General features: G+C 37.4%; 1 protein-coding gene across 1 annotated transcript; it reads left to right on the plus strand.

The window, feature by feature from the left end:
- Window positions 1–43: 43 nt before the first annotated feature.
- Window positions 44–21,238, plus strand: LOC139125076 (ubiquitin carboxyl-terminal hydrolase 8-like). The gene is given in 18 exon segments (XM_070691184.1): window positions 44–179; window positions 2,091–2,203; window positions 2,950–3,094; window positions 4,163–4,248; window positions 4,856–4,983; window positions 5,747–5,921; window positions 7,606–7,768; window positions 8,375–8,522; window positions 9,393–9,862; window positions 9,864–10,846; window positions 11,474–11,567; window positions 12,009–12,139; window positions 13,003–13,213; window positions 13,885–14,121; window positions 14,680–14,822; window positions 15,628–15,788; window positions 16,503–16,591; window positions 17,197–21,238. Coding segments are annotated over 17 exon segments (3,534 nt in total). The 5' UTR covers window positions 44–179; window positions 2,091–2,102; the 3' UTR covers window positions 17,266–21,238.
- The last annotated feature ends 1,489 nt before the right edge of the window (window positions 21,239–22,727 follow it).

A 22,727-nucleotide genomic window follows, 5' to 3' on the forward strand; every position in this document is an offset into this window, starting at 1 on the left:
ATAAATTTTAGTGAAAGACCTCAAAGAGATTCTCACCAACTCTCGCGATATTATGAATGAGGTGATACACTATGGCGATCTATCCTTAGGTTTTCGACAAGGCATAATGCCAATCCATAAGATTGAGGTGTAGTGTTCCATGCGATTAGCCCGTCAGTTCTCCAATCAAATGTGTTATTGTAAGTACCATAGCTAAACGTTGCATTATCATATCAAAATTGAAAATTTACTTCGATATCACGGGTATTTTAGCCATCATCAGCCTCGGTGTCGTACCCAATTTCTTATAAAATATACAAATCCAGGAAGTTACCATACCAATGCCGGATATCAAATATAATATCGTACAAAAATGTTCAGTCGATTTATCTCCAGATTATCATTGCATAAATTGACTCTTTATAATCAGTTCAGGTACACTAAGAAAACACCTGTTTTCAAAAAATTCAAGTTCCTCTCCAGTTCATGACCGGACTGTCAACAGAGATGCAATGACATCACGAACTGTCATGTGATACTTGTTGATAATGTTGTTCACTGATGCCACTTCTCTCGGCACCGGTGATCACAGAAAGGGGATACCCCGAAATTCCCTAAATTCTAATATTAGACGAATTTCCTCATAATTCCAGAAAACATGGTCTGTTCAGAGGAAACACTGTTTTGAGCGTTTCTAAAAGAGCTTTGCAGTTCTGATCTTTTTGAAGTAATGTTCTTGTTTATAATTTTGTAAACATCAGTCACAGTCGGTGTGCTAGATTGTTTATCATTTTGCATGGTGTATATGCAATCTAGTGCCAGTAATGAAGCTATTTATTTTATTCTGCTGGGCAATTAGACTACCCATGATATGAAAGAAAAAATAATTCTCTTCTTAGCTTTACAAACTCTAAACTAGTGTGCAGGTCTGTGTGTTGTTCCTGTATACACCTCCAACAAGTGCCAAGTGCAGCTGGTACAACGCTCCAAGCTGCACACTGCAGAACCATATAAAACCCCCAGAAAGGATCAGAAATACCATTGCTATTTTCAAGCGGAGAGGCAAATAATTACTTTGAAGCTAACGTGAGTTTTTCAAAACAAGTTTACAAATGTTTATGCTGACAAGCATATGAATATAGATAATCTTGGGTTGACTGTTGACTAGCACCAAGTAGACTGAACTGAAAGATCTATTGCATGAGGATACTCTTCACGTTTGCCCCTTAATGAGGCGTCCTTGAGTGACAGATCTTTTAGTCTAAGCACCAGGATTCTACAGGATAGCATGATACTAACACCTCAATGACACCAGGTAGTGTTAACTTAGTGTAAAAATTTAACTAAAACTTAAGCAAAGGCGGTGTTGTTTTTGGTTACTTATGAATTACAGACTCCTAGAACTCACCTTCAGGAAACACTGTGAATCATCTCTGTTTGTGAAAATTCAAATTTACTTGTTCTACACCATTGACACAGATAGCAGTATAATTGTATTAGAGGACAAGAGAAATGGTAGTGGGGTTCCTCCCCATTTACCTATCTTCCCAAACTGTGGCAAAATGCACTGTATTACTGATACCCTGTCAATTACAACCTTTGTCAGGTTGTCATTAAGATAGTATGTGCCTTCAAAGTGAAAGAGTTAACTTTTGCTCAAACTTTCCTGAACGAATCTTTCAACCTTCCTCTCTCAAATCAAGAATAATTATCGAGGGTCACCGTGCAAATTTTGGTACTAGAGAAACAAATATCCTTAGGGTTACCAAAATTTAAAATTCAAAAATGACGCCATTCCTGTGTTAACTCTATGGGGAAAACATAAAATTTTCAAATTTCAAAAAACTAAGCTGGTGAACACCTTTCTTATACCAAGAGCTGTAGAATGAACCCACACAAGTGGTATATCAGAGAAGAATTGTAAAAGTTTGCGAGTTCTAATATCTGTCACCGAGGTGCATTCTACCTTAAGTGTGACCATAGGTTAAGTTAACTGGAGTTTACTTTAAGAAATGACGAGGGAAAATTAGCATTAGCAATTAAGGATCACTTATTTATAAATGATAGGAACATATTGAATAATCTTCTCCTTTAAATAAAATTTCTCCCAGATTGAATTCAAGATGCCAGTACGGGGAAAGAAAAGCCTCCACCTGGGCAAGTCCCTGGAGGACTTAAACAAGATGGCGGACTATAAACTGGTAAAGGGATGGAATATAAAGAAGTAAGTGTGACACAACACAGTATTGGTAATTAACAATTTGTATTGTATTATTTTCACGATTGAAATCATTAGAACTGATGAAATTTCCTTGTTGAGTTTGATTCTTTCTCATCTAGTTTATAATTAGTGGACGGTCTCTTTGTTTATTTGTTGTTGACATCTCCAAAAATATGAGAAGTCTAAGTCCAAAGCGAGTATCAGTAATATATATATGTAGCAATGTAATTGTAAAGTCCCAAAACACCTCCATATTCACTATTGATGAAGATTGAACAAATAACTTATCAATTGAACTTCAGTTTTTGAAGATAATTTGGTCTGCAAGATTATTAAAAACCAGTTATACCAGTTAGATTACCATTTCCCTGTCAATGAGACAAGAGCTGTAGAGCGGGATATTTTCATTGTTTTTGTTCTAAAAAGCCCAAGTGATCTTGTTCTTGTCGCTGTGGAAAATACAGAGTACAGTCTTGCCAACAGTGCATGACATACAGGATGCAATTCTGTTGTTGTTGTTGACAAATCAATTCCAGTTTGGACTAGAATTCAGTGTACCACATAGTCAACATTGAATAGAACTCATATATACCTTATGTTGAGAGTGTGAACTTTTGGGCATTTCAAGCAAGATATTTTGTGTTGAACACAAAGATATATTTGAGAGAGTAAAATCCTTCAAAATACATCAAATTCACAGCTACTTGATAGCCTTATTTTGTATATTTAATGTTGTATCGTTTTCACAGCTACTGTCAGTCAGCCTCCAAGGTTTTCAACGCGGCAGATTCAGAGTTCAAGTCTGGAGATGAAGAGAAAGCTTACGTGTTCTTCATGAAATATTTCAACATCGTCAAACAGATCCACAATACCAATCAATACAAAGCTGACAAGGTATGAATTTCATCAGCCAGACTTGGTGTAAACGTGAATATTTTGGAATTATTTATTGACTTTCTACAAAAAATATCTAGAGCTGATATTGACATTTTTTAATTAATTATCGCATGTGTATTTGTGCTTTGTCATGCTTTTACTCCCTGTGAAATGTAGAAAATATTTTCTTCAAGCCAATGAATTTGTTGCTTTTTCTGTTCACGTAAAATACAGGACATTATTTGTCTTCAAACAATAACATACAACAAGGAACAAAATCATCAAAGTTTACATATTTTTAAACAAAAATGTAAATTTGGCTGTGTTATCTGTGTAAAGTACAAATACCGGTACCCAAATATACATGTACTAGTATTCTGGTTACAGAGATAAGATTTTGCCAAATTACATTAGGGCAAGAAAAATAAAAAATTTGTTTCTCATCCTTGCGCGCGTCAATTCAGACCCGCCGCATCATTTTTTTTTCTGCTCATGAGGAAATAAAATTAAAAAAACCCACAAAAATATGCGACGATAGTGCATAACACAGTGCTGTATAAAACAGAACTGTAACCATTAACATTCCATTCAGAACTGTATGTTGTATGTCACTGTTATATTAACCCTTTCACCACCATGGTTTGACCCAAATCCATTGTTTTCTATGGTAAAGTTGGACCTGTATACAGGGAACTGGGGGTGAAAGGGTTAAGCTGCCATAACTGTGCATTGCTACTATAAAAGTCAGACCACAGAACTGTTGCTATACAAAAATAATAAAGCAACACTGCTGTGCATATATCTCTGTGTGCATTCGCATGTTGTTGTTTTTCTTGATTTTTTGCGTGTTCTTGTTGGTTGAAGAAGAAAAAAAATCCTGCATCACCACATCATTTTTGCAATAAGTCTAGGATGAGAAACAAACTTTTTATTTTTCTTAGCCTTATGTAATTTTTAGGTAAAATTAGGATTTATGAAATCAGCATATTTCTATATTTCTCTTGGGCCATTGTCTCTGTGGTACTCACTGAGATAATTGAGTTGTATCACAATTTCAAAAAGTCCCTCTCAAATTGTTTCCTCCAGAAATTCTTTGACCAGTTACTTGGTAAGAACAATGTTATCAAAGCTATAGAGAAAGCTGAAGAATTATCCAAACAACTTGAGAGAAGGTAAGTTATTGACTGCACATTCACCCCTATCATTGTCAAAGTATGGTACAGTCCTATTCTTTTCTGTGATGTGGTTGGACCTGTACACAAAAATGCAGGGATTGAAATTTTGAAGGGGTAGGGTAAATTACTGCAAGAAGTTGAGACAGTTTAAATGAACGACGTTGAGCATTGAAATACAACAAGTCCGTGCTACTCCTAATATGAGTGAGATTTTAACTCTGTCACCCCCTTTCCCTGTGTAGAGGTCCATTTTTGCTGAAGAGAACAGTGAGATTGGACCAAACCATTGTGGTGAAAGGGTGGAAGTCATGAAGCCTACCCAAATATATTAGAAGAAAGTACTGCCAAGATCACTGACAGGCGACGTTTGAAACTGACCGTTTGTTAAGGCTTCCCTAAAATTGTTTCTTGTTTAGAAATCTATACACAAACTTCCTTATGCATTTGATATGATTTAGCATTACATACAAAAGCCTACTTTACAAGTCTTGAAAACGGGATAAAACTTCAAGTTGTTTTTAAATTTGCTGTTTCTTTTCAATGAATATAAATGTTTCTTGTTTTTGTGATGTTGTGTTATTTTCAACTTCTGTCCATGGACCAGGTATGCAGATTTACAAGAGGAGGAAGAATTAAAAAGACGATTAGATGAAGAGGAAGAGAAAGAGAAACTAGAGATTGAGAGAGGAGAGAGTGGTGAGGATACCATGGAAACGGAGAATAAAGATGAAGGTGTGTTGATGGAGGATTTCACGCTTTTAGAAGCATATTTAGTGGGTCTACAGACTCTGCCAAAAGCTTTGATCAGGCTTGTGTGTAGCTTTACGGATTCCACTTCCCCCCTTATGTCAGCAAGTTATAGTACAGTCCTATGTATTTCAGTGGTGAAGGTGGGCTAGAATACTACAATGAAGGGATGGAAAAGGTTGATTTGTGTTGGCTTCTGTTCTAATGTGCAAATGAATATACATGCACACCGTGAAATACATGCACACCGTGAACAGTCAATGACATTTTTGAAAAATTTGCTTGTAAATGTGACAACACCACTACTCATGCATAAAACACTCTAAAGACATTCTACAACTTATAAATAAGAAAATTTAACTTTCAACAGAGTAAGAAATGGCATGCAAGTAGTTACAGACCCTATCAAAATATATTAAAATCTTTGCCATAAGTTCTTACCTGTATAATTCAAATGGGACTATGTAACACTTTGGGTACCAAAGTCGATTTTTGTCGCCCTTACAAAATAAAGCCAGGTCCATTTTTTTTTTCAGATTTTTGCCAAAATTTTGTTTAAAACCTGTAGTCAACGAAATGTGTTGTCCACTTGGTCCGAAATTACCAAAATATTACAGAGAAATTCATAAAATTTGTTCAAAAAGTTGCACTAAATTTTTGGAGGGAAAAATTACAGCACTCGAAGGCTTAACCATATGCAACACACAGTTATCAGGAGCTTTGATTTGATTCAATTTCTGCCTTGCAGAGTCAGTGACGATATCAGGAGAGATCACGCCACCACAGTTGTACAGACTTTTAGAAGACGGCAGTACATCAGTTTTAGTGATGGACGTCAGACCAGAAGAGCAGTACCTAGCCTCGCACATCATGTTGCGCAATTTGAATTGCATCAATGTGTCACAGGCAATTGTGAAAGCAGGGTAAGTGTTGTGTATTTACAGACTATATGCGTGTGGTAGTGTTGTACGTGTATTAGAGATTCTGTACTGTTGTAACGTGATGCCAGCCAACCTTGCCAGTACAGATCTCAGTATGGGATAACGCTGCATCACTAGACGCGACAAGACTGTAGCATACTGGGCCCAAACCAGACCATTTTTCAAATGAATGCAGTTCTAGGGGTTCCAATTATTACTGAACTGTTGAAGGGACTCCCAAAGAAAACCTGATTGTTTTCCTTTGGGAGATTCAGTTCACTGCTCTCCAGGTATGTGGAAGACAGAAGTGACTGTACAATAGAATTCCACAGTTTCAATTAATGTGAATATTGAGAGCCATCATGTATGCTGTGTGTTCACACAGAAACCAAGCCAATATCACCTGAGAGTATTTTACAGAATGGGGAAGTCTGTGATTTGAGTCGTTCGTGTGATATGTTCCATGTACACATGCAAGCACACAGGTTCATATTACAGTCTTGGGAGCTAGACAGGGGCAACATAACCTTTCATGTCCATGGTTTGGCCCAAACCCATTGTTATCAATAGTGATTGTGGACCTGTTTACAGGAAAGTGGGGGTGAGCAGGTCCAAGCATATTAATACTATTGTTACACTCTGAAATTCCTGTGTTGTGTGTTGAGTATATTGACATAGGGTAGGGCAGACGTCCGCCTTCGGGACACGTAGTAGTTATTCATCAGATGGATTCCAGATGGCATAAACAGGCAACACAAACCTGTTTTCTCAAGAATGGAAAGAGAAATTTCACGAAAAATCTCACCAGAGAGACAGTACAATATAAAGTTCTCTTTCAGTGTTTGTCAATTTGACTATTTGGCAAGCACACAAGAAAAATTTTGTAATAATTGCAGCCATTGTCTGAAACAACTACTTACGATATTCCATAACCGTTTTGCACGATAATTTTACTTTGTTTGAATTTAACCTGTTCACCACAAATTCCATTTAAACTGGTCCACTCTCCATGTAACAAGTTATACTAGTCTTGGTCATTTCTAGAAGAAGAGGTGATTTCAACCAAAATGTCAGTTACAATGTAATGCAATGTCGTGGAGTGAACAATACGTACAACACTGTTTCATGATGATGTGAATCAAAACAACCATGACATTTAACCCTTTCATTGCCAAAGTCAATTTTTTGTCACCTTTGTAAAATAAAACCCAAACAATTTTTTTCATATTTTTTTCAGAAATTATGATTAAAAGCTGAAGCTAGTAGGAAATCAATTCAGTCCAAAACTATAAAAAAAATTGCAGAAACATGCATAAAAATTTACAAAATGCTGCAGTAAAATTTTGGAGGAAAATAATTCTGGCACTTGGAAGGGGTTAAGAAGAGTGATATCAACCATTGTTGGAGCTCTGTCAGTTGAATGACAGCTTTGAAATCTGAATACACTAGCAGGACCAATACCATGTGCACCCATTTCTACTAAACATGTACCTTGAATGTACCTTGACATAGTATCTACTTGGCCAGGGCTAGTTCAGTAATAGTAAGGCACGAATAGGCACTATACCTTTCAACCCAAAGCTACACATTGGCAATATCTACCGTAAAAGTTTACCAAACTATACAATCTATGCTATAGTTATTGCATGGATGCTGAATAAAATGGCTGATATTCTTGCCTTTGTAGAATAACTGTCAAGGAAATAGAGAAAGGATTAAATGGGGAGTATATGGATCTGTGGAAAAGCCGTGGATCCGTGGATTTTATTGTCCTTCTGGACTGGGAAAGCTCGCTGACAGATTTGATGGTTGGGTCACCGTTGAAAACACTGAAGGATGCTATCTTTAAGGTAATGCTTTCAAATCAAATTTTCTGTTCATGTTGTATTTGTGCATACAGGTGATTGCAAGTTACAGTTTATTGCCACAGTGTTGCATGATGGGACATGCATTTTCATCGATTATTGATTAAACTTAAAAACATTTCCAGGATGGCAAAATAGTTTTGTGCTTGAGTTCAATCGAACAGACAAAATATAAAGGTGTAATTTTACCAACGCTAGCAAAACAGCTTTTCCATACAAGTATCTTTGCCATGTACCAACCTTTACATCAAAAATTTGTACATGGCTGTCAATAAACTCTTTGTAGCTAGGTAAGGCACACTGCAAATATCCTATTGCTGATTGATTTTTCATGTAGGACGCCCTCTTTAGTCCACTTACTGGTAACAGTCCACACAAATTATTACCATGCTAAATTTTCTCCTTCCTGAGAAGTAGTTCATCAATTTTTCATTCTAAATTTGTTTATATCAATTTCTTGCATCCTCAAAACTTTGATAATATTTATCGGCATCCAGGAATGAAAATTTCATAATGCCTTCATCATTGTTGATCACTATGGGTTCTGATGTTTGTATGTCTGCACTTTAAATTGTTTCTTTCCTCCAACAGTTTGATGCTACAGTAGTTGTGAAGAGTGAGCCATTAGTTCTGCAAGGAGGCTACGATTCCTGGCTTCTACACTACCCACAATTCACAACCAACCCTAAAATACCCAAACCACCAAAATACCATGAGATTGCTTCAATCTCAAAACTTTGTAAGTATAATTCAAAAGATTTGTTTTGTTTTATCAGTACAAATTGCCCCATCAGTAAAGTTTCAGTACATATGAATACTGAAGACACTCTTATAGATATAATTTTCATTTCAGACGCATGTAAATCATTGTGCATTAAAGGTATTCGGTCACCTGTTTTTTAATAGCCAATCACAGATTTTAAGCGGGTGGCCGCTTATTTAAAAGGGCACCTCCACATGACCAGCCATGACATACTTAGCAGCGTCCTCTGCATGACTTTTTTATATATCAAATATGGAGGACCGACAGCTACAGATGTTATGGGGTAGTACGCTAAGCCCCGTCCCTTTACCATATATGAAGTATGCAAATTTACGGTGACCATGTACCTTGAAGACCATGCAATGTTCTGCACTGAGTTCATTTACATTTGTTTGCAGGTGACATTAACCCTTTTGGTGCCGAAGTCAATTTTTGTCACCTTCATAAAATGTAACAGTCAATCTTTTTCAGATTTTCTCCTTGATCTTGATTGAAAACTGTCGCCAATTGAAAAGTGATGTTAATGTGGTACAAAATTATCAAAAAGAAATACAGAAACATTCATAGAAATTTGTAAAATGTTGCATTAAAACTCCACCTCTGAGCATAAATTCATGTCTGACAAAAAATAGTGAAATACACCGGGCAAATTAAAAGCCACATTTTTTATACACATGAATTCATGGCTCGGACAACAAGCTACAACAGCATCCCCTTGTACAACAACAAACAAAATTTGTCCAAATTTTAGGCAGCGTTGTCAGCGTTGCAGTTATATTTAGTAACAATCCTGAAATTGCTATTAGTGCTATTTTTGACAATATTTCTGTAAATTGTCTGTTGCAGTGGATTTTGACTATCCAACATTTGATGAAGACAAACCAGAGCCACCAAAACCTGTCGAGAACAACAAGCAAGATGGCATTATGATGAATGGCGATGTCATACACGCAGCTCAGACCTCACCCACCGCTGAATCTGCGAATCGCCCTGCTATGCCAGTAGTGGACAGATCAAGGAAACCAAAGTCACAGCCAACCAGTCCTGTAGAGGGCAGTGTCACTGTGGTTGCGAATTCCCTTGCCGCCGTGAAACCAGACGGAGGCACCGCTGCGGGGATTCTACCGCAGCAGGAGGTACGAGTGGCGAATTCCACCCCCAAGGTGAATTCAACAGCGAGCGTTCCAAGCGTAGACAGGTCGAAAAAACCCAAAGAGGGCCTGAGCCCTACTGCCGAAACGAAAGGAATGTCCCCGGAGATGGAGCGAACAGCACAGGGAATTACAGGAACGGATAGAACTGGAAAAGAAAAGACTGCGGGAATTGGAGAAGGCGACACAGGAACAGGAGAGAATTAAGAAAAATCAGGAAAATGAACTGAAAGCTAAGATTGAGCGGGAAAGACTTGAGAAAATCAAACAAGAACAGCGGAAAAAGGCAGCGGAAGAGAAAGCCTTCCGGGAAAGGAAGGAAAGGGAAGAGGCAGCACGGAAAAAGGAGGAACAGATTAAGCGGGAAAAGGATGAACAGATCAGAAAGGATGCTGAGGAAGCTAGAAGGAAAAATGCATCGGAGGAAGAGAGAAAAAAGATGGAGAAGAAAGCAGAGATGGAGAGACGGAGACAAGAAGAGGAACAGAGACTGAAAGAGAAAGAGGCGAGAGAGAGAAAAGAGCAACAAGAGAAAATGGAACGAGAAGCAAGAGAGAAAGAAGAAGCCGAGAAAGAGAGAAGAATTCAAGAAGAAGTAGAACTGAAGACAGCGCAGGAGAGGGAGAGATTCAAGAAAGAGCAGGAGGCCAAGGAGTTGCTACGGCAACAAAAGGAAGAGGCGGCTAGGAAACAGATAGAGCAGGAAACCGCCGAGAAGCTGAGACTTGAAAGAGAGGAGAAACTCAAGGCGCAGCAAGAAGCTGAAAAATTGAGACGGCAACTACAAGAACAGGAAGACAAGGCAGCAAAGTTACAGAAGGCAAAAGAAGCTGAGACGAAAGCTAAATCTCAGTTACCGGTTGGATGGGAGAAAGCCTGGGATGATGCTAGGAAATGTTATTTCTACATTGACCACAACACGGCGACCACTCACTGGCAGCCACCGGACACAACTACTCAAGGCCAGCCAGCACACAGGACACCGCAAGTCAGCGACGCCAAAAACAAAGGCAGCTATAAGATGCCTCTGCAGACAGAACCCAAGAGCAATCTGAAGAGATCTCACTCATCACCAAACATAGCACAGATGGTGCACCAGGATGAGATGAACATACCTAGCTTTGATAGGAAAACAAAACCATCTGCAAAGTAAGTTTTGGCAGTGCCCTACCCAATAGATTCTGTACCATTGCTGTGCCTGGCAAAGTGCCTGCACATGATTTTCCATAGAATCGCACTACCTCACAGTTCATAAGTCTCTCTACTTTTCTGCCCCTCAGTGTGTATGAATATTCATGACCAGAGTGGGCGCTATGTAAGCATTCGAAAAATTCCTGAATAAAATTGGGGCGCACTTGAAAAATCCTGGGCCCAATATTTGTCACAGAAACAAGTAAGTTTTCTTAGAGGGTCCTCCTATAGGTTTACGAAGCAATTGGACACCCTAAGATTATGATGATGTGTAAAATTGTACAGTGTGGGTCCAGTATGCTCCATTCTGGCCAAAGTACAGAAATCAATCGAGGATCAAGTAACGTTGTGTACGGAAAAGACAAGACTGAAGATTAGTTTGTGAGTTTCTTTAACAAGAGGAGTTTCTTTAACCCTTTCACCACCATGGTTTGTCCCAAATCCATTGTTTTCTATGGTAAAGTTGGACCTGTATACAGGGAACTGGGGATGAAAGGGTTAAAAAGAGGAATCGCTCAGTACTTTGATGTCCATATCAGATAGCATTGAAATGTGCATGACAGGTATCATTGTGATCAATTTCAGAATGGAGCCCTCGCCCACACCTCAGCGTGATCTCAAACCATCAGACGTATCCTCCGCTAAAGTCAGGAATCTGAATCCAGTGTATGGTAGCCAGGTGAGAATGACCTTATCATGAACTTTTGACCCTGTTTGATGTCTGTAAGGTCTATTGGAGAATAACCTTACCGTGAACTTTTGACTCTGTTTGATATCTGAAAGAGCAATAGGATAAATGCAGTTATTGGTGTGGTCAGTCAAATGTGAGAAATCCCTGCCAATCAGAAATATGTATTTTTTTTATTCAAATATACCCGGTACATGCATCTCAGCAGACCTGTGATAATGAAATGAAGCAAATTACAAACAGTAATGGCTTAGAGATGCAATATTCACGTTTACATGTAGAACTCTAAATGACTCTAAGAAGTGTAGAGGCATCCCTTTATGTGTCATCAATTTTGCCTGTAGATTTGTGTATCGTGTTACATTATGTCATTTGTGTGAAATACCCACTGTACAAACTCATTGATATGTATTGTGGATTTGATTGATGCAGGGCCGTGCCTTGACTGGATTACGTAACCTTGGCAATACCTGTTTTATGAACTCTGTCATTCAGAGTTTGGCCGGCACTACACCTCTAGCAACGTATTTCATCGGTGGTAATTACAGATATGATATCAACAGGTAACATTGTCTTTCGGCTCAAAGCTCCTCAACTTGCTTTTAAAACCCTTTCACCTCCATTGCCCTGTGTAGAGGTTGCAGTCCATGGCAGATAATATTATGCTGTACAAATCCTACAGTCTGAACTTTAGTTTGAAAGTCACCTCATGGAAACGATAATGCCAAAAGGGTGCAGATGGGCGTATGGCCCTCCCTCTGTGAATATATTTCCAGCAATAAAAGACCCTTTATGGATTATCCAAAAATCTTGAAAACCTGTTTTTCTTTTGAAATGACTACAAATGTATGTTAGCTACAACACGGATCAAATATATGAATAATGATGAAATCACATAGAATTGTTGCTCCACTGAATGTGACCCTCCGTGGAATATATCTCTTTGTGATGTATGCCATGTTGATGAATCTTACAACAATTTTGTTTAACTGTAAATAATTTCTATTTATGTATTTACAAGCAGGTAACAACGGGCTTTTGCCCAAGTGCAGTTCAAGCAAAAGACAAACAGAACAAACATAAAACACAGCAGAGAAATAAAGATGGTGAAAACAGAGCTAAAACGAATAAGCATAATTAAATAAAAATCTGCGAAATTGCCCATAGTTACGATTGAAAACAATAAAAGTCTCATTGTTTAAAATACTATTCAAATTTTTCATAGTTCTTTGTATAAATGCTGAAAAATGAACATTGATTCCAGATGCCATGGTTTAAATTACTGTTTTGAGTGCAGAAGAGAACACTTAAAAACAGATGCACTCTAGAATTCAGGGCTGTTGTAAAATGTATACTACCCATAGCCATAGCACAATATAATGTCTTTAATTATGTAAACAAATGAAATCGTTGGTTTATTTCCCAGAGAGAATAAACTAGGCAGAGGTGGGGAGGTAGCTGAAGAATTTGCCGTCTTGATAAACGCCATGTGGTCTGGTCAGTACAAGTCCATAGCACCGAGGGATTTCAAGAGCACTGTCAGTAAATTTGTTCCGCAGTTTGCAGGTTATGAACAACAAGACTCACAAGAATTCCTGTTATTCCTTCTGGATGGATTACATGAAGATTTAAATAGGGTAATTAAAAAATAGCTGAACTTTGCAAAAATGTCTAGAATGTGCAAAAGACAGAATTCTTCATTGCCAATAGAAAAAACAAACTTGGTTAACACGTAGAGAAGTGGTGGAAATATTAACAACTAACCGGTCCTCAACAAATGACTCGTTATTTTCAGTGATACATTGATTATATTGTAAGGGTACTTTGCTGATGCTTCTGACAGTACTGAGTAATGCGACTGTTTTTCCGTTTATGTGACTCGAATAAAAAAAAATCATATAGATACAAAAAAACAGGATTTAAATAGGGTAAATGAATCTCATTGATGTAGTCGTGATTTTTCAAAATGAAACTCTTCTTCAAATGTATGGTTATCCAACGTTGCACGCTCCATAGGATTCAATGGTAACTTGTTCATGATGTCATAGACCGCACAGTCATCATTTGACTGAAAGTGAACCGGAACTATTTTCATCTTGACAACTTGAAGATTTCAAAATTATAAAATTGCATGTTTTATATGGGAAATACCTTTTGACAATATAATGCGAAAAAATTCAATATACCACATAAGAGTGATTTAAATGTAGCAATGCGCCACTTGATGATGAAAATCGTGCCATTTTTTCAACAGATTTTCGCCTAACATGGAAACACTGATTTTACCCTTTTCACTACATTTCATTAGGTGAAACAGAGAAAATACATTGAAGAGAAGGACAACAGTCACTTACCTGACGTAGAAGCCGCCAGACTGTCCTGGGAAAGTCATAAAAGACTGAACCAGTCAATAATGGTGGAGCTATTCCAGGGACAGTTTAAATCAACAATACAGTGCTTGAAGTGTATGAAGACGTCGGTCACCTTTGATGCATTCATGTACCTGTCACTACCGCTGCCTTCTAACAGTCGATGCACTCTCTATGTAAGTATTCATAGCCTGTCATGACCCTTGACCTTGTAATCTGACCTTTGACTCTATTGCTCCCAGTGACCTTCAATGCATTCATGTACCTGCAATTGCAGATGCCTTTTAACAGTCGATGCACTCTCTATGTAAGTTTTCTGAGACTGTCGTGACCCTTGACCTTGTAATATGACCTTTGACTCTATTGCTCCCAGTGACTTGTAGACATTAACAGTATACAGTCACGTGTAATCTAAATATGTCCATATATGGTTAAAGGGGCGTTCCTTGGTATTCAAAATGCCCGTGTGTGGGCGCTTTTTTTTAAAAAAGCGGCCACCCGCTTAAAATCTGTTATTGGTTAGACTTTCTCTTTCCATGGTAACTATGGCAAAATTTGAACAGGTGACAGTATACCTTTAAAACATGATGTTCAAAGTGGTACAGATGGTAAAATAGTTTGAAGCAATTTCAATTGTTCATGTAAACGCTTTCAGTGCTGCATAATTCTGAAAAGATGTTGATGTTTTATGCCAGATACCATTGCAATGACGTTTGTTCTTTTCACTTTCGAAGGACTGTCTGAAGAATTTCAGCAAACTGGAAAAAGTGACGGGAAGTGACAAGTGGTACTGTCCCAGGTGTAAAGTTCACAGAGAAGCCAATAAGAAAATAGAAATCTGGAAACTGCCCTATATACTTCTGATTCATCTCAAAAGGTAAGGTGCAATATACGATGACTACACATCCTATACATCACTTTTTCTGCCAGACAGTATCACTAGCCCATCTGCCAAGTCAGTAAAAAGCAGTATTGAGCCAAAACCATATGTATTTTCACCCACTTGGTTTGATGTGTTATAGCAGCTGTAGGCTGTAAGAGCGATGTTCACAGTGTATCTGTTATGAGGGACCTTTAAATGTTCTATATTTTGTCAGGATGCACCTTATGGGACATGTTGTGTTTCACTAATTTTAACCAACTTGACCTGATTGTGACATGAACTTGGCAAGATCAGTGTTAATCTCTCATGATGGTAGTATAGTTCTGTCACTTTCTCTTTTGTTCTGTTGTCATTGGTGGCACATCAAATGAACACTGAGCCCGGTCTTTACTATGAAAGAAATTGGTTTTCATAGGGAGTCCTCCCCTAGCTCATGATGCAGACAGACCCCCTAGGACCATGTTAATTTGTACAATTTTCCAGCATGGACCCAGTACCTTTCTGTCTAGCTCCATTGGTTTCCCAACTCATGGTACCATTGTTTCCTAAAGCGGGCAGCACAGATAGGCTGTACTAACACAGTTATTTGTCAAGACAGTACATACTACCTATATAATTTACTCATCCCATGATGTACATTATCCTCTGGGTATATGGATAAAGAGCCTGAGGTCAAATACCGGAAAAACTAAAAAAAATGATCAAACATATCACATGGAAACCAGGTATCTATGCTAACACTAGATTGTAAGATTGTCATTAGTGATATTTCCAAAAATATTTTTCCTTTGTCGCACAGGTTTTCCTATGAGGGTGTCTGGAGGCATAAACTACAGACGTATGTAGACTTTCCGCTGACGGATTTCAACATGCGAGGTCATGTGATTGGACCCAACACGAAATCTGCATACAACCTGTACGCTGTGTCAAATCACTATGGGACAATAGATGGCGGACATTGTGAGTATAAGTTGAATATTTTTAAGATGAATCGTAGCATTTAAAATACTTGCTTATAAACATTATTGTCTGTGTAAAAATATTGTAGATATGATCTTGGTTTTCTGATGTTTGAAATTTAGGGTGTATACACCCGGTGTATACACCAAAGTTGAATGCTTGTGAATCCGACACCGGCTTGATGTGCCTTTGTAAACTGTGATGTTGTGAAACTGAAAAGTGTATATATGACAGCGTCTTTTGTTCATAAACTGGGATTTCGGCGAAATGTGTAGAGAACACGCTTTTCAGATTGTCAGAAAACACACATTTTATTTAACCCTTTGAGTTCCAAAGTCAACTTTTGTTGCCTTTAAAGAATATAACATAGCCAGCAACTTTTTTTTCAGATCTGGACAATTGTTTCAGATTTTTCCGCAAATTTTGGTTAAAAATTGTAGCCTTTGAAAGGTTATGTCCACTTGGTTCAAAATTATTAAAATATTACAGAAAAATTCATAACAATTGGCTGAAATTTAGCACTCAAAGCATTAAATGGTTATAAACCTTTTCAACATCGTAGTAGTAGCCAAGTATCATTGCATCAGTCTATCAAGAGACCGTACAGTAGATAAAGTGAGTGTGGAAACTATGTAACAACTGCTAATATATCATGGTTGACTAAAAACACTTGGGTTATTACAAATGATTATTTTTTCTTCTCACGTTTTGCAGATACAGCATATTGCAAGCATTCTCTAACACAGAGATGGTACAAGTTTGATGACACTGAGGTCTATGAAATGTCTTCAAGTGGCGTCAGGGTAAATCACCTTTTAACTTCTCTTATATGTACAAATATGATGAATGGTTGCAGTGTGGGTGCCATTCCTCAGTCCAAACTAGATTTTTAAACTCATTATGACAGGAAAGATGAGGGAATTGAAAGAATTACAAATTCTATTTTGTTTAAATTATGTATCCTTATCTCTACCTACATATGTATGTTGGTATACAAGTCCTAGGGTTCTCCATAGGGGGATTTTGAAGGGTAGGCCACCCCTCTGTTCATAGAGCATTCTATACATATATTAACCCTTTGCACCCTAACCCCCTGGTGACCTATGACATCATAGGGACATTTTTTTTTCTGAGCTGGGTTCAAAAGGTTAATAACAATGCAAAATAATTCATTTCCACAACGAAAGAATTTGCAAATTACGATTGTATTGAATTGTAATGCAGATGTTTGGAATTCCTTGGTTTCTCTCACTGTGACAAGTAGAAAACAGAATGTGTATGTAGATTAGCCATAAATGTGTCAACTTTCAGTGGCAGTACCGTTGTTGGACAATTGTATTTTCTTTTCATAGATAATTGCAGAAGCATTTTCATGTTTCTAATTTCACTTTTCTTTCTTTCTTTCCAGTCATCTGCCGCGTACATCCTTTTCTACAGTAGCATAGAGGTGCAGCCTCCAACCGTGTCAGGATTCTAATAACAGTCATGTGACCAAGAGTAGAGAAACAACACACAAACACAGTGGTGAATTGTAACCATGGTAACAGTGCTGTAGGCTATGAATTCAACCTGTAACTGACAAGAAATTTGATCAGTGAAGAACTTCAATGGTGAACTGTGCAAAAATGATTGGATAATAGATAGTGTATGCGGTCTGTGATGGGGAGATTTGGTCTGAAATTGGATAGTGAATCTGTATATCGCTGATCAAAAGTACAGGTTTGTTACTAAATGTAGCATAGAGCACGGGTCGTTTGGCCAACGCCGACAGAAATTCGGACATTTTTTGATCCTGTGTTTATTGTTGCAGTATGCGGGGGATCCTTTGACATGAACGTTTAATGTTTCAATCATGAAATTCTGCGATCCCTGTGGGTAGAATTTCTTAAATTCTTGTCAAAATTTCAGACGAAGTATTTGTTTTTGCACATTTATGATGGAAGCACAATGTCATTAGGAATCAACCCTTTTCGTCAATCTTGTGCAAAAATGCTCTGGATGAGATTCGATAATTGAACAACAAGACACAGCCCAAGTTACAAAACATATTTCAAACTGTGTTTGTGTATAATAAACCAGAAGGCAACCGTTACTGGCTTGAGGCAGACTTAATGCTGGAATGTGCCGCCACAGTCTTTGGACAAAAGGATTAGCTGCTAAATTGCAAACTGCTTCATCATCAGATTTTTGCGTTTTACAATGGGAGAAAAGTATGTGCCATAATAAGTGTTATTCATGTGAGCTGGAAAACTATACCAGAATGTCCTCATTAATTTTGTGAACTCAACAGGACCCTCAGTGTTGTGGGCGGGTTTTGATATGAACATCAGGTAAAGTTGAATCCATGGCTTATCTCATGCAATGACTGTTTCAGATTCAGAATGCATTTGAATTTGTGTTTTACAACCTTTGACCTTTAAACTTTACCATTGCACTTTTTTCACAGCATGTGAAACAATTAAGGTTGTCATCTGTCTGTTTACAAATCTCTCTTCACATGTTTTCTTGCTGTTATGGATGGAGAAAGTTGCGCCCTCTGGAGGCAATCCAATGGCAATGTATGTTATCGCGCGATGACAGAAGGTCCTGATACCACAACAAGGGAAACTGCATTGACAATTTGAAAAATTTGACATTTACAAATTATTTCTGTTCCACTGTGCTGTGGTTTTTACGTAGGATGCTTTTCAGTCTGTAGTTTTACAGTTTTCTCGGTATTGTTGAAACCGTGTTATATCTGACTCTATGGGCAATAGAACCTGAAGAGAGGCGTCTATGTGTGGGTCCACTTATCAAATTTGTTTTGCTTTTAACTGCGAATGAATTTCCTGAGACTGTGAATGCACCCCGTGCAATGTGTGTTCATATTGTTCTCACAATTATAAATGGAGATTTTGTAATCACCAAAAATTGACAAAATCAACTCCTTTGTAAATGTATATGAAGTAAAATAAAAATTTAGAACTCTCTTTACAGTATAGCTTTGGGTTTAATAGGGTTGATCGCAATTTCAGGTTTGTTACTAAATATAGCTCCACGCACATGACATAGGACAATGCTGCCTAAAATTTGGACAAATTTCATTGCAGCTTGTAGTCTTGGCCATAAATTCATACGAATTTGTGTGACTTTTAGTAGCCATTGTAACACTAGCAGGTTTTATTTTATCATTCTTGCGGAAAATGCTGATAAATATTTATTTATGGGTATTAATGAGAAAAAAAATTATGTAATTCGCAATCAGTGCCATTACAGTTTTCTGTGCATTTCTCTGACCTTTGGTCCTGGGAGGATATTTGAAGTAAAACTGTATCGACGATTCATGTTTCATTGAATTGAGAATAAATCCAGCAACTTGGCTTGCTCAAAGTGGCCCAATTTAATACATTACAGTGATAAACTTTAGCAATCTGCCATTTTGATGGTGTGATTGCAAAATAGCAGATGAACCTGTAACTTCAATTTATACATAAGTCAGACAAAAAAAGCAAATAAGTTCGAAAGAAGTAGAATAGTTGATGTATAATGGTTTGAATTCCAACACTGATCACAATGAAAATACACACAATGGCAAAGTGACCAGAGAAGTCTAGTCAGCTACATGGAATTTTATGAAAATGTTATCATCGACATTTTTGACTCTGTTGTGCCATTCAGGAAAGATTTTCTGCTGTGATTGTAGTAGAATGTATGTTATGCTGTAAGACCCCCTTTCCAAACTGAAAACAAGAAATTCCTCTTTTTATAGATGCAATTTCCCATTGACTGTCTTCTTTCATCATGGACCTAATGTTCCTAAGGTCTTTGATGTAACAGTAGTTGCCATTGGATAGATGATTTGAAAACTGAATAGGCAAACCAATCATAATGTTGCTACTATAAATATAAATTTACAGATTTGATATTTTAATTAATGGTACCATTGTCTTTGTGATTGGTTGAAATTCCTGTTTCTGTTCATGCATTTGTTGAAGTGACAACAGTTTTTGTTATGCGATGTGTCTGAGAATTAATCTGTAAAAATGTATCCTCTATTCATTCATTGGCTATCAGCTTTTCCTAAAATATCAAAACATCCATGGTTTTTAGATTTGAACTTGATTTTCAAAATAATGACATGCCAAGACTTTTGCTTTGTGTATGGCCGCAATGGCAAATATCCTGCACAGGAATATGTTAATTAGGAGAAAATGCGATCTTTGCTGTCGTTACAGTCTAGTGTAAATACTACAAAAAATTTTCAAAAATGGAGGTATTTTAGCCGCGAAGGGAAATACGAAGATTTTGATACATTTTGAATGCCTGACATTTTGAAATTATTGGGAGCACAAAAACGATTCAAGTGTCTTTGTTTTTGTAAAAAAATCAATGCATGAATTTTTTTTTTAAGAAATGGAAAAATTTAATTCGTACGTGCAAAATTGTACCATGTTAATGTTGATATGTCGTTCTACTGTCATTGCTGTGCATGTCTGTGCAAATATCATGTATTGTCTAAGCCATAGTCGTGGTAAAAAAACATGCTATTTTGAAATATTTTTGTGCCATAACTGTCGTTCCCCATAATGTATTTACATGCATTACTACACATGATATTGTGTAACTTATACCAATGTATAGAGCAAAATAGATCGATAATTACAGTATATAATTTTTCTGAGCATCGAAAGCATGTATTTTGCAGGCTTCTTCCTTTGACCCCTCCTAATTTGATTCTGTCAACCCCTTCATCACCATGGTTTGGCCCAAACCCATTGTTATCAATGGTGATTGTGGACCTGTTTACAGAGAATCGGGATGTACAGGTTTAGGCACATGGGTGTTGGAATTATGACTTGTATGTCTGTGTCCCATCCTAGTATCTCAGTGACTTGAAAAGGCTCACTTTCAATGTTTTGACTCAGTGTCTCTGATAAAAGAGTTGTTTACATGTGGTGAATATTTTTCTCTGTGTTTGGTAGAGGTAGATGAATTATTTGAAAAATGAATCACTATTCCAGATGATCTGCTAAAGTATGAAAATTCAGCTATCAACAACATCCCCTTTTCGGCATACATGCATGTTGGATTTGCAGTCAGTTTATAATAATTTAATATCAAAGCCAATATGACACACCACAGACTGGAGAATGTTCTCTGTTTCAGAAGAAACAACGCTGTATGAGTTTGTGTTCCTCATTGATATTTTAAGAAAGTCTGAAATTGTTTAAAGATACAGGCTCACTGATTACCAGATATTGACCTGGTGTTGAGGCCATAATACTCTGATATTCACCGTGTAGAGGGCGCTATATACTGAAATGTTGACTGCAGATCACAGTAGCTGCCCCAGGTCGATATTGAATTTACTGACTCAGAATGTACTCCAAAATACAGTTACTCACCTTGTTCCATCTTTATGTGCTTGTCTTTAATCTGTTACAAGATAATGTTCTAAGCTGACCAGATCTCTTCAGACCAGTGACTTTTTTTTTGTTTGTGATTTTCTACAAAGATATAGTCAACTACGGTAGAAAACGGCATTTTGCTTTCTTTCCTATTTACAGTACATTTGACTATAGGTGTTTCTATATATGCTCCTTATCATTGTAAACTTTATTGATACTGTAATTCTCGCTACCTTAAATAGCTTTTTTTTCTCGTGCTAGGGGGTCAAAGTACATACTGAAATGCACTATGGGTAAAAGGCAACATCTCATAGTGATTTGATAAATACTTTTAGTACAAATATAATCGCTGTCTCGTCAAAAAGTTCTATTTGTCTGTGAAACCAGCTAAACTCATTTACTTTTCAACGTTTCATAAATTTCTCCCATAGAATTCACGCATAACCTAAAACTTTACTTTTGCTTCTGTAATCTTACGTGTTTCACCTGTAGAAATCCACCATATTGAAAAAATGGTAAACCGCCTGACACTTTTATGACTCGGCTAGGTGGCAAAATGGTATTTAAGGTACTGAGAATTCTGATTTAACAAGGTTCTTTTTTATCTGATAATACTTATTCTATTGACGGATGTATTGCTTCTATTTCAACTGTGAATATCTTACATACACCAGCATCAGTCAGAGTGTTACATTATTGGTCAAACCTGGTTGTTACAACGACTTCAGGGTTTTGGTTGAAATTACCAGTATCATTTGATTATTTCAATGGAGAGGCCATAATGACATGTTGACTGGTATCTCTACAACTGGACAATGCTTGAATCAATAACGTAATAAAGACTATACAAAAATATGAAGGGTGAGTTTGTCTCTTATCTACGTGTAACATGCCACTGCTGGTGGACAGAATTGTCCCCGTGGCCGTCTTTCGCCCAGTTTAAGCAATGTATTCATTTTTTTGCTTCGATAAAGTTTGTGTGTGATGTGTGATAGTGTGTGTGCGAGCATGAGTGCCTAATGAACTCTACAACGTGTGGATCAGTCACAGCCAGAAAAATGTAACAACTTACCTTGGTTATTGAACCATTCTTTTTTGAGAGGGGATATGGCCGAGCAGTTCTGTGTCTTGCTTCTCTGCTAGGTGATTGGATGCCGTATGTTGTGAGTTCAAACCTGATTGAAAACTTGCCGTGTTAAATGATCCTGATTTACAAATCTCAGGCTTGTCAGTAATGATGTAAATTTTCTACGTTCAAGTGCTCAGAGCTGAAAGGTTGTATAGGAAACTAAGTTTTCGTTGTTGTTCATTCATAAATGAAAGAACACTAATATTTATTGTTTGTTGTTGTAAAGGAACACCGTAATAATAAACCGTTCAAAGCTGTATAGGGTCAAAGGTCATGTGTTCAACTGAAGCTACCTTCCAGCTCACACATCAAACTTTCAAGGCTAAACAATTACAACCTGTTAACGACCCATCAACTGAAAAGTGGTGGGGTGAAATTTGGTGCTGACATTACTCGTCTATTTTGGGCTTACGCTTTTAGAAT

Source organism: Ptychodera flava, assembly GCF_041260155.1.
Source record: "Ptychodera flava strain L36383 chromosome 23 unlocalized genomic scaffold, AS_Pfla_20210202 Scaffold_24__1_contigs__length_23054250_pilon, whole genome shotgun sequence".
Taxonomy (NCBI): Eukaryota; Metazoa; Hemichordata; class Enteropneusta; family Ptychoderidae; genus Ptychodera; species Ptychodera flava.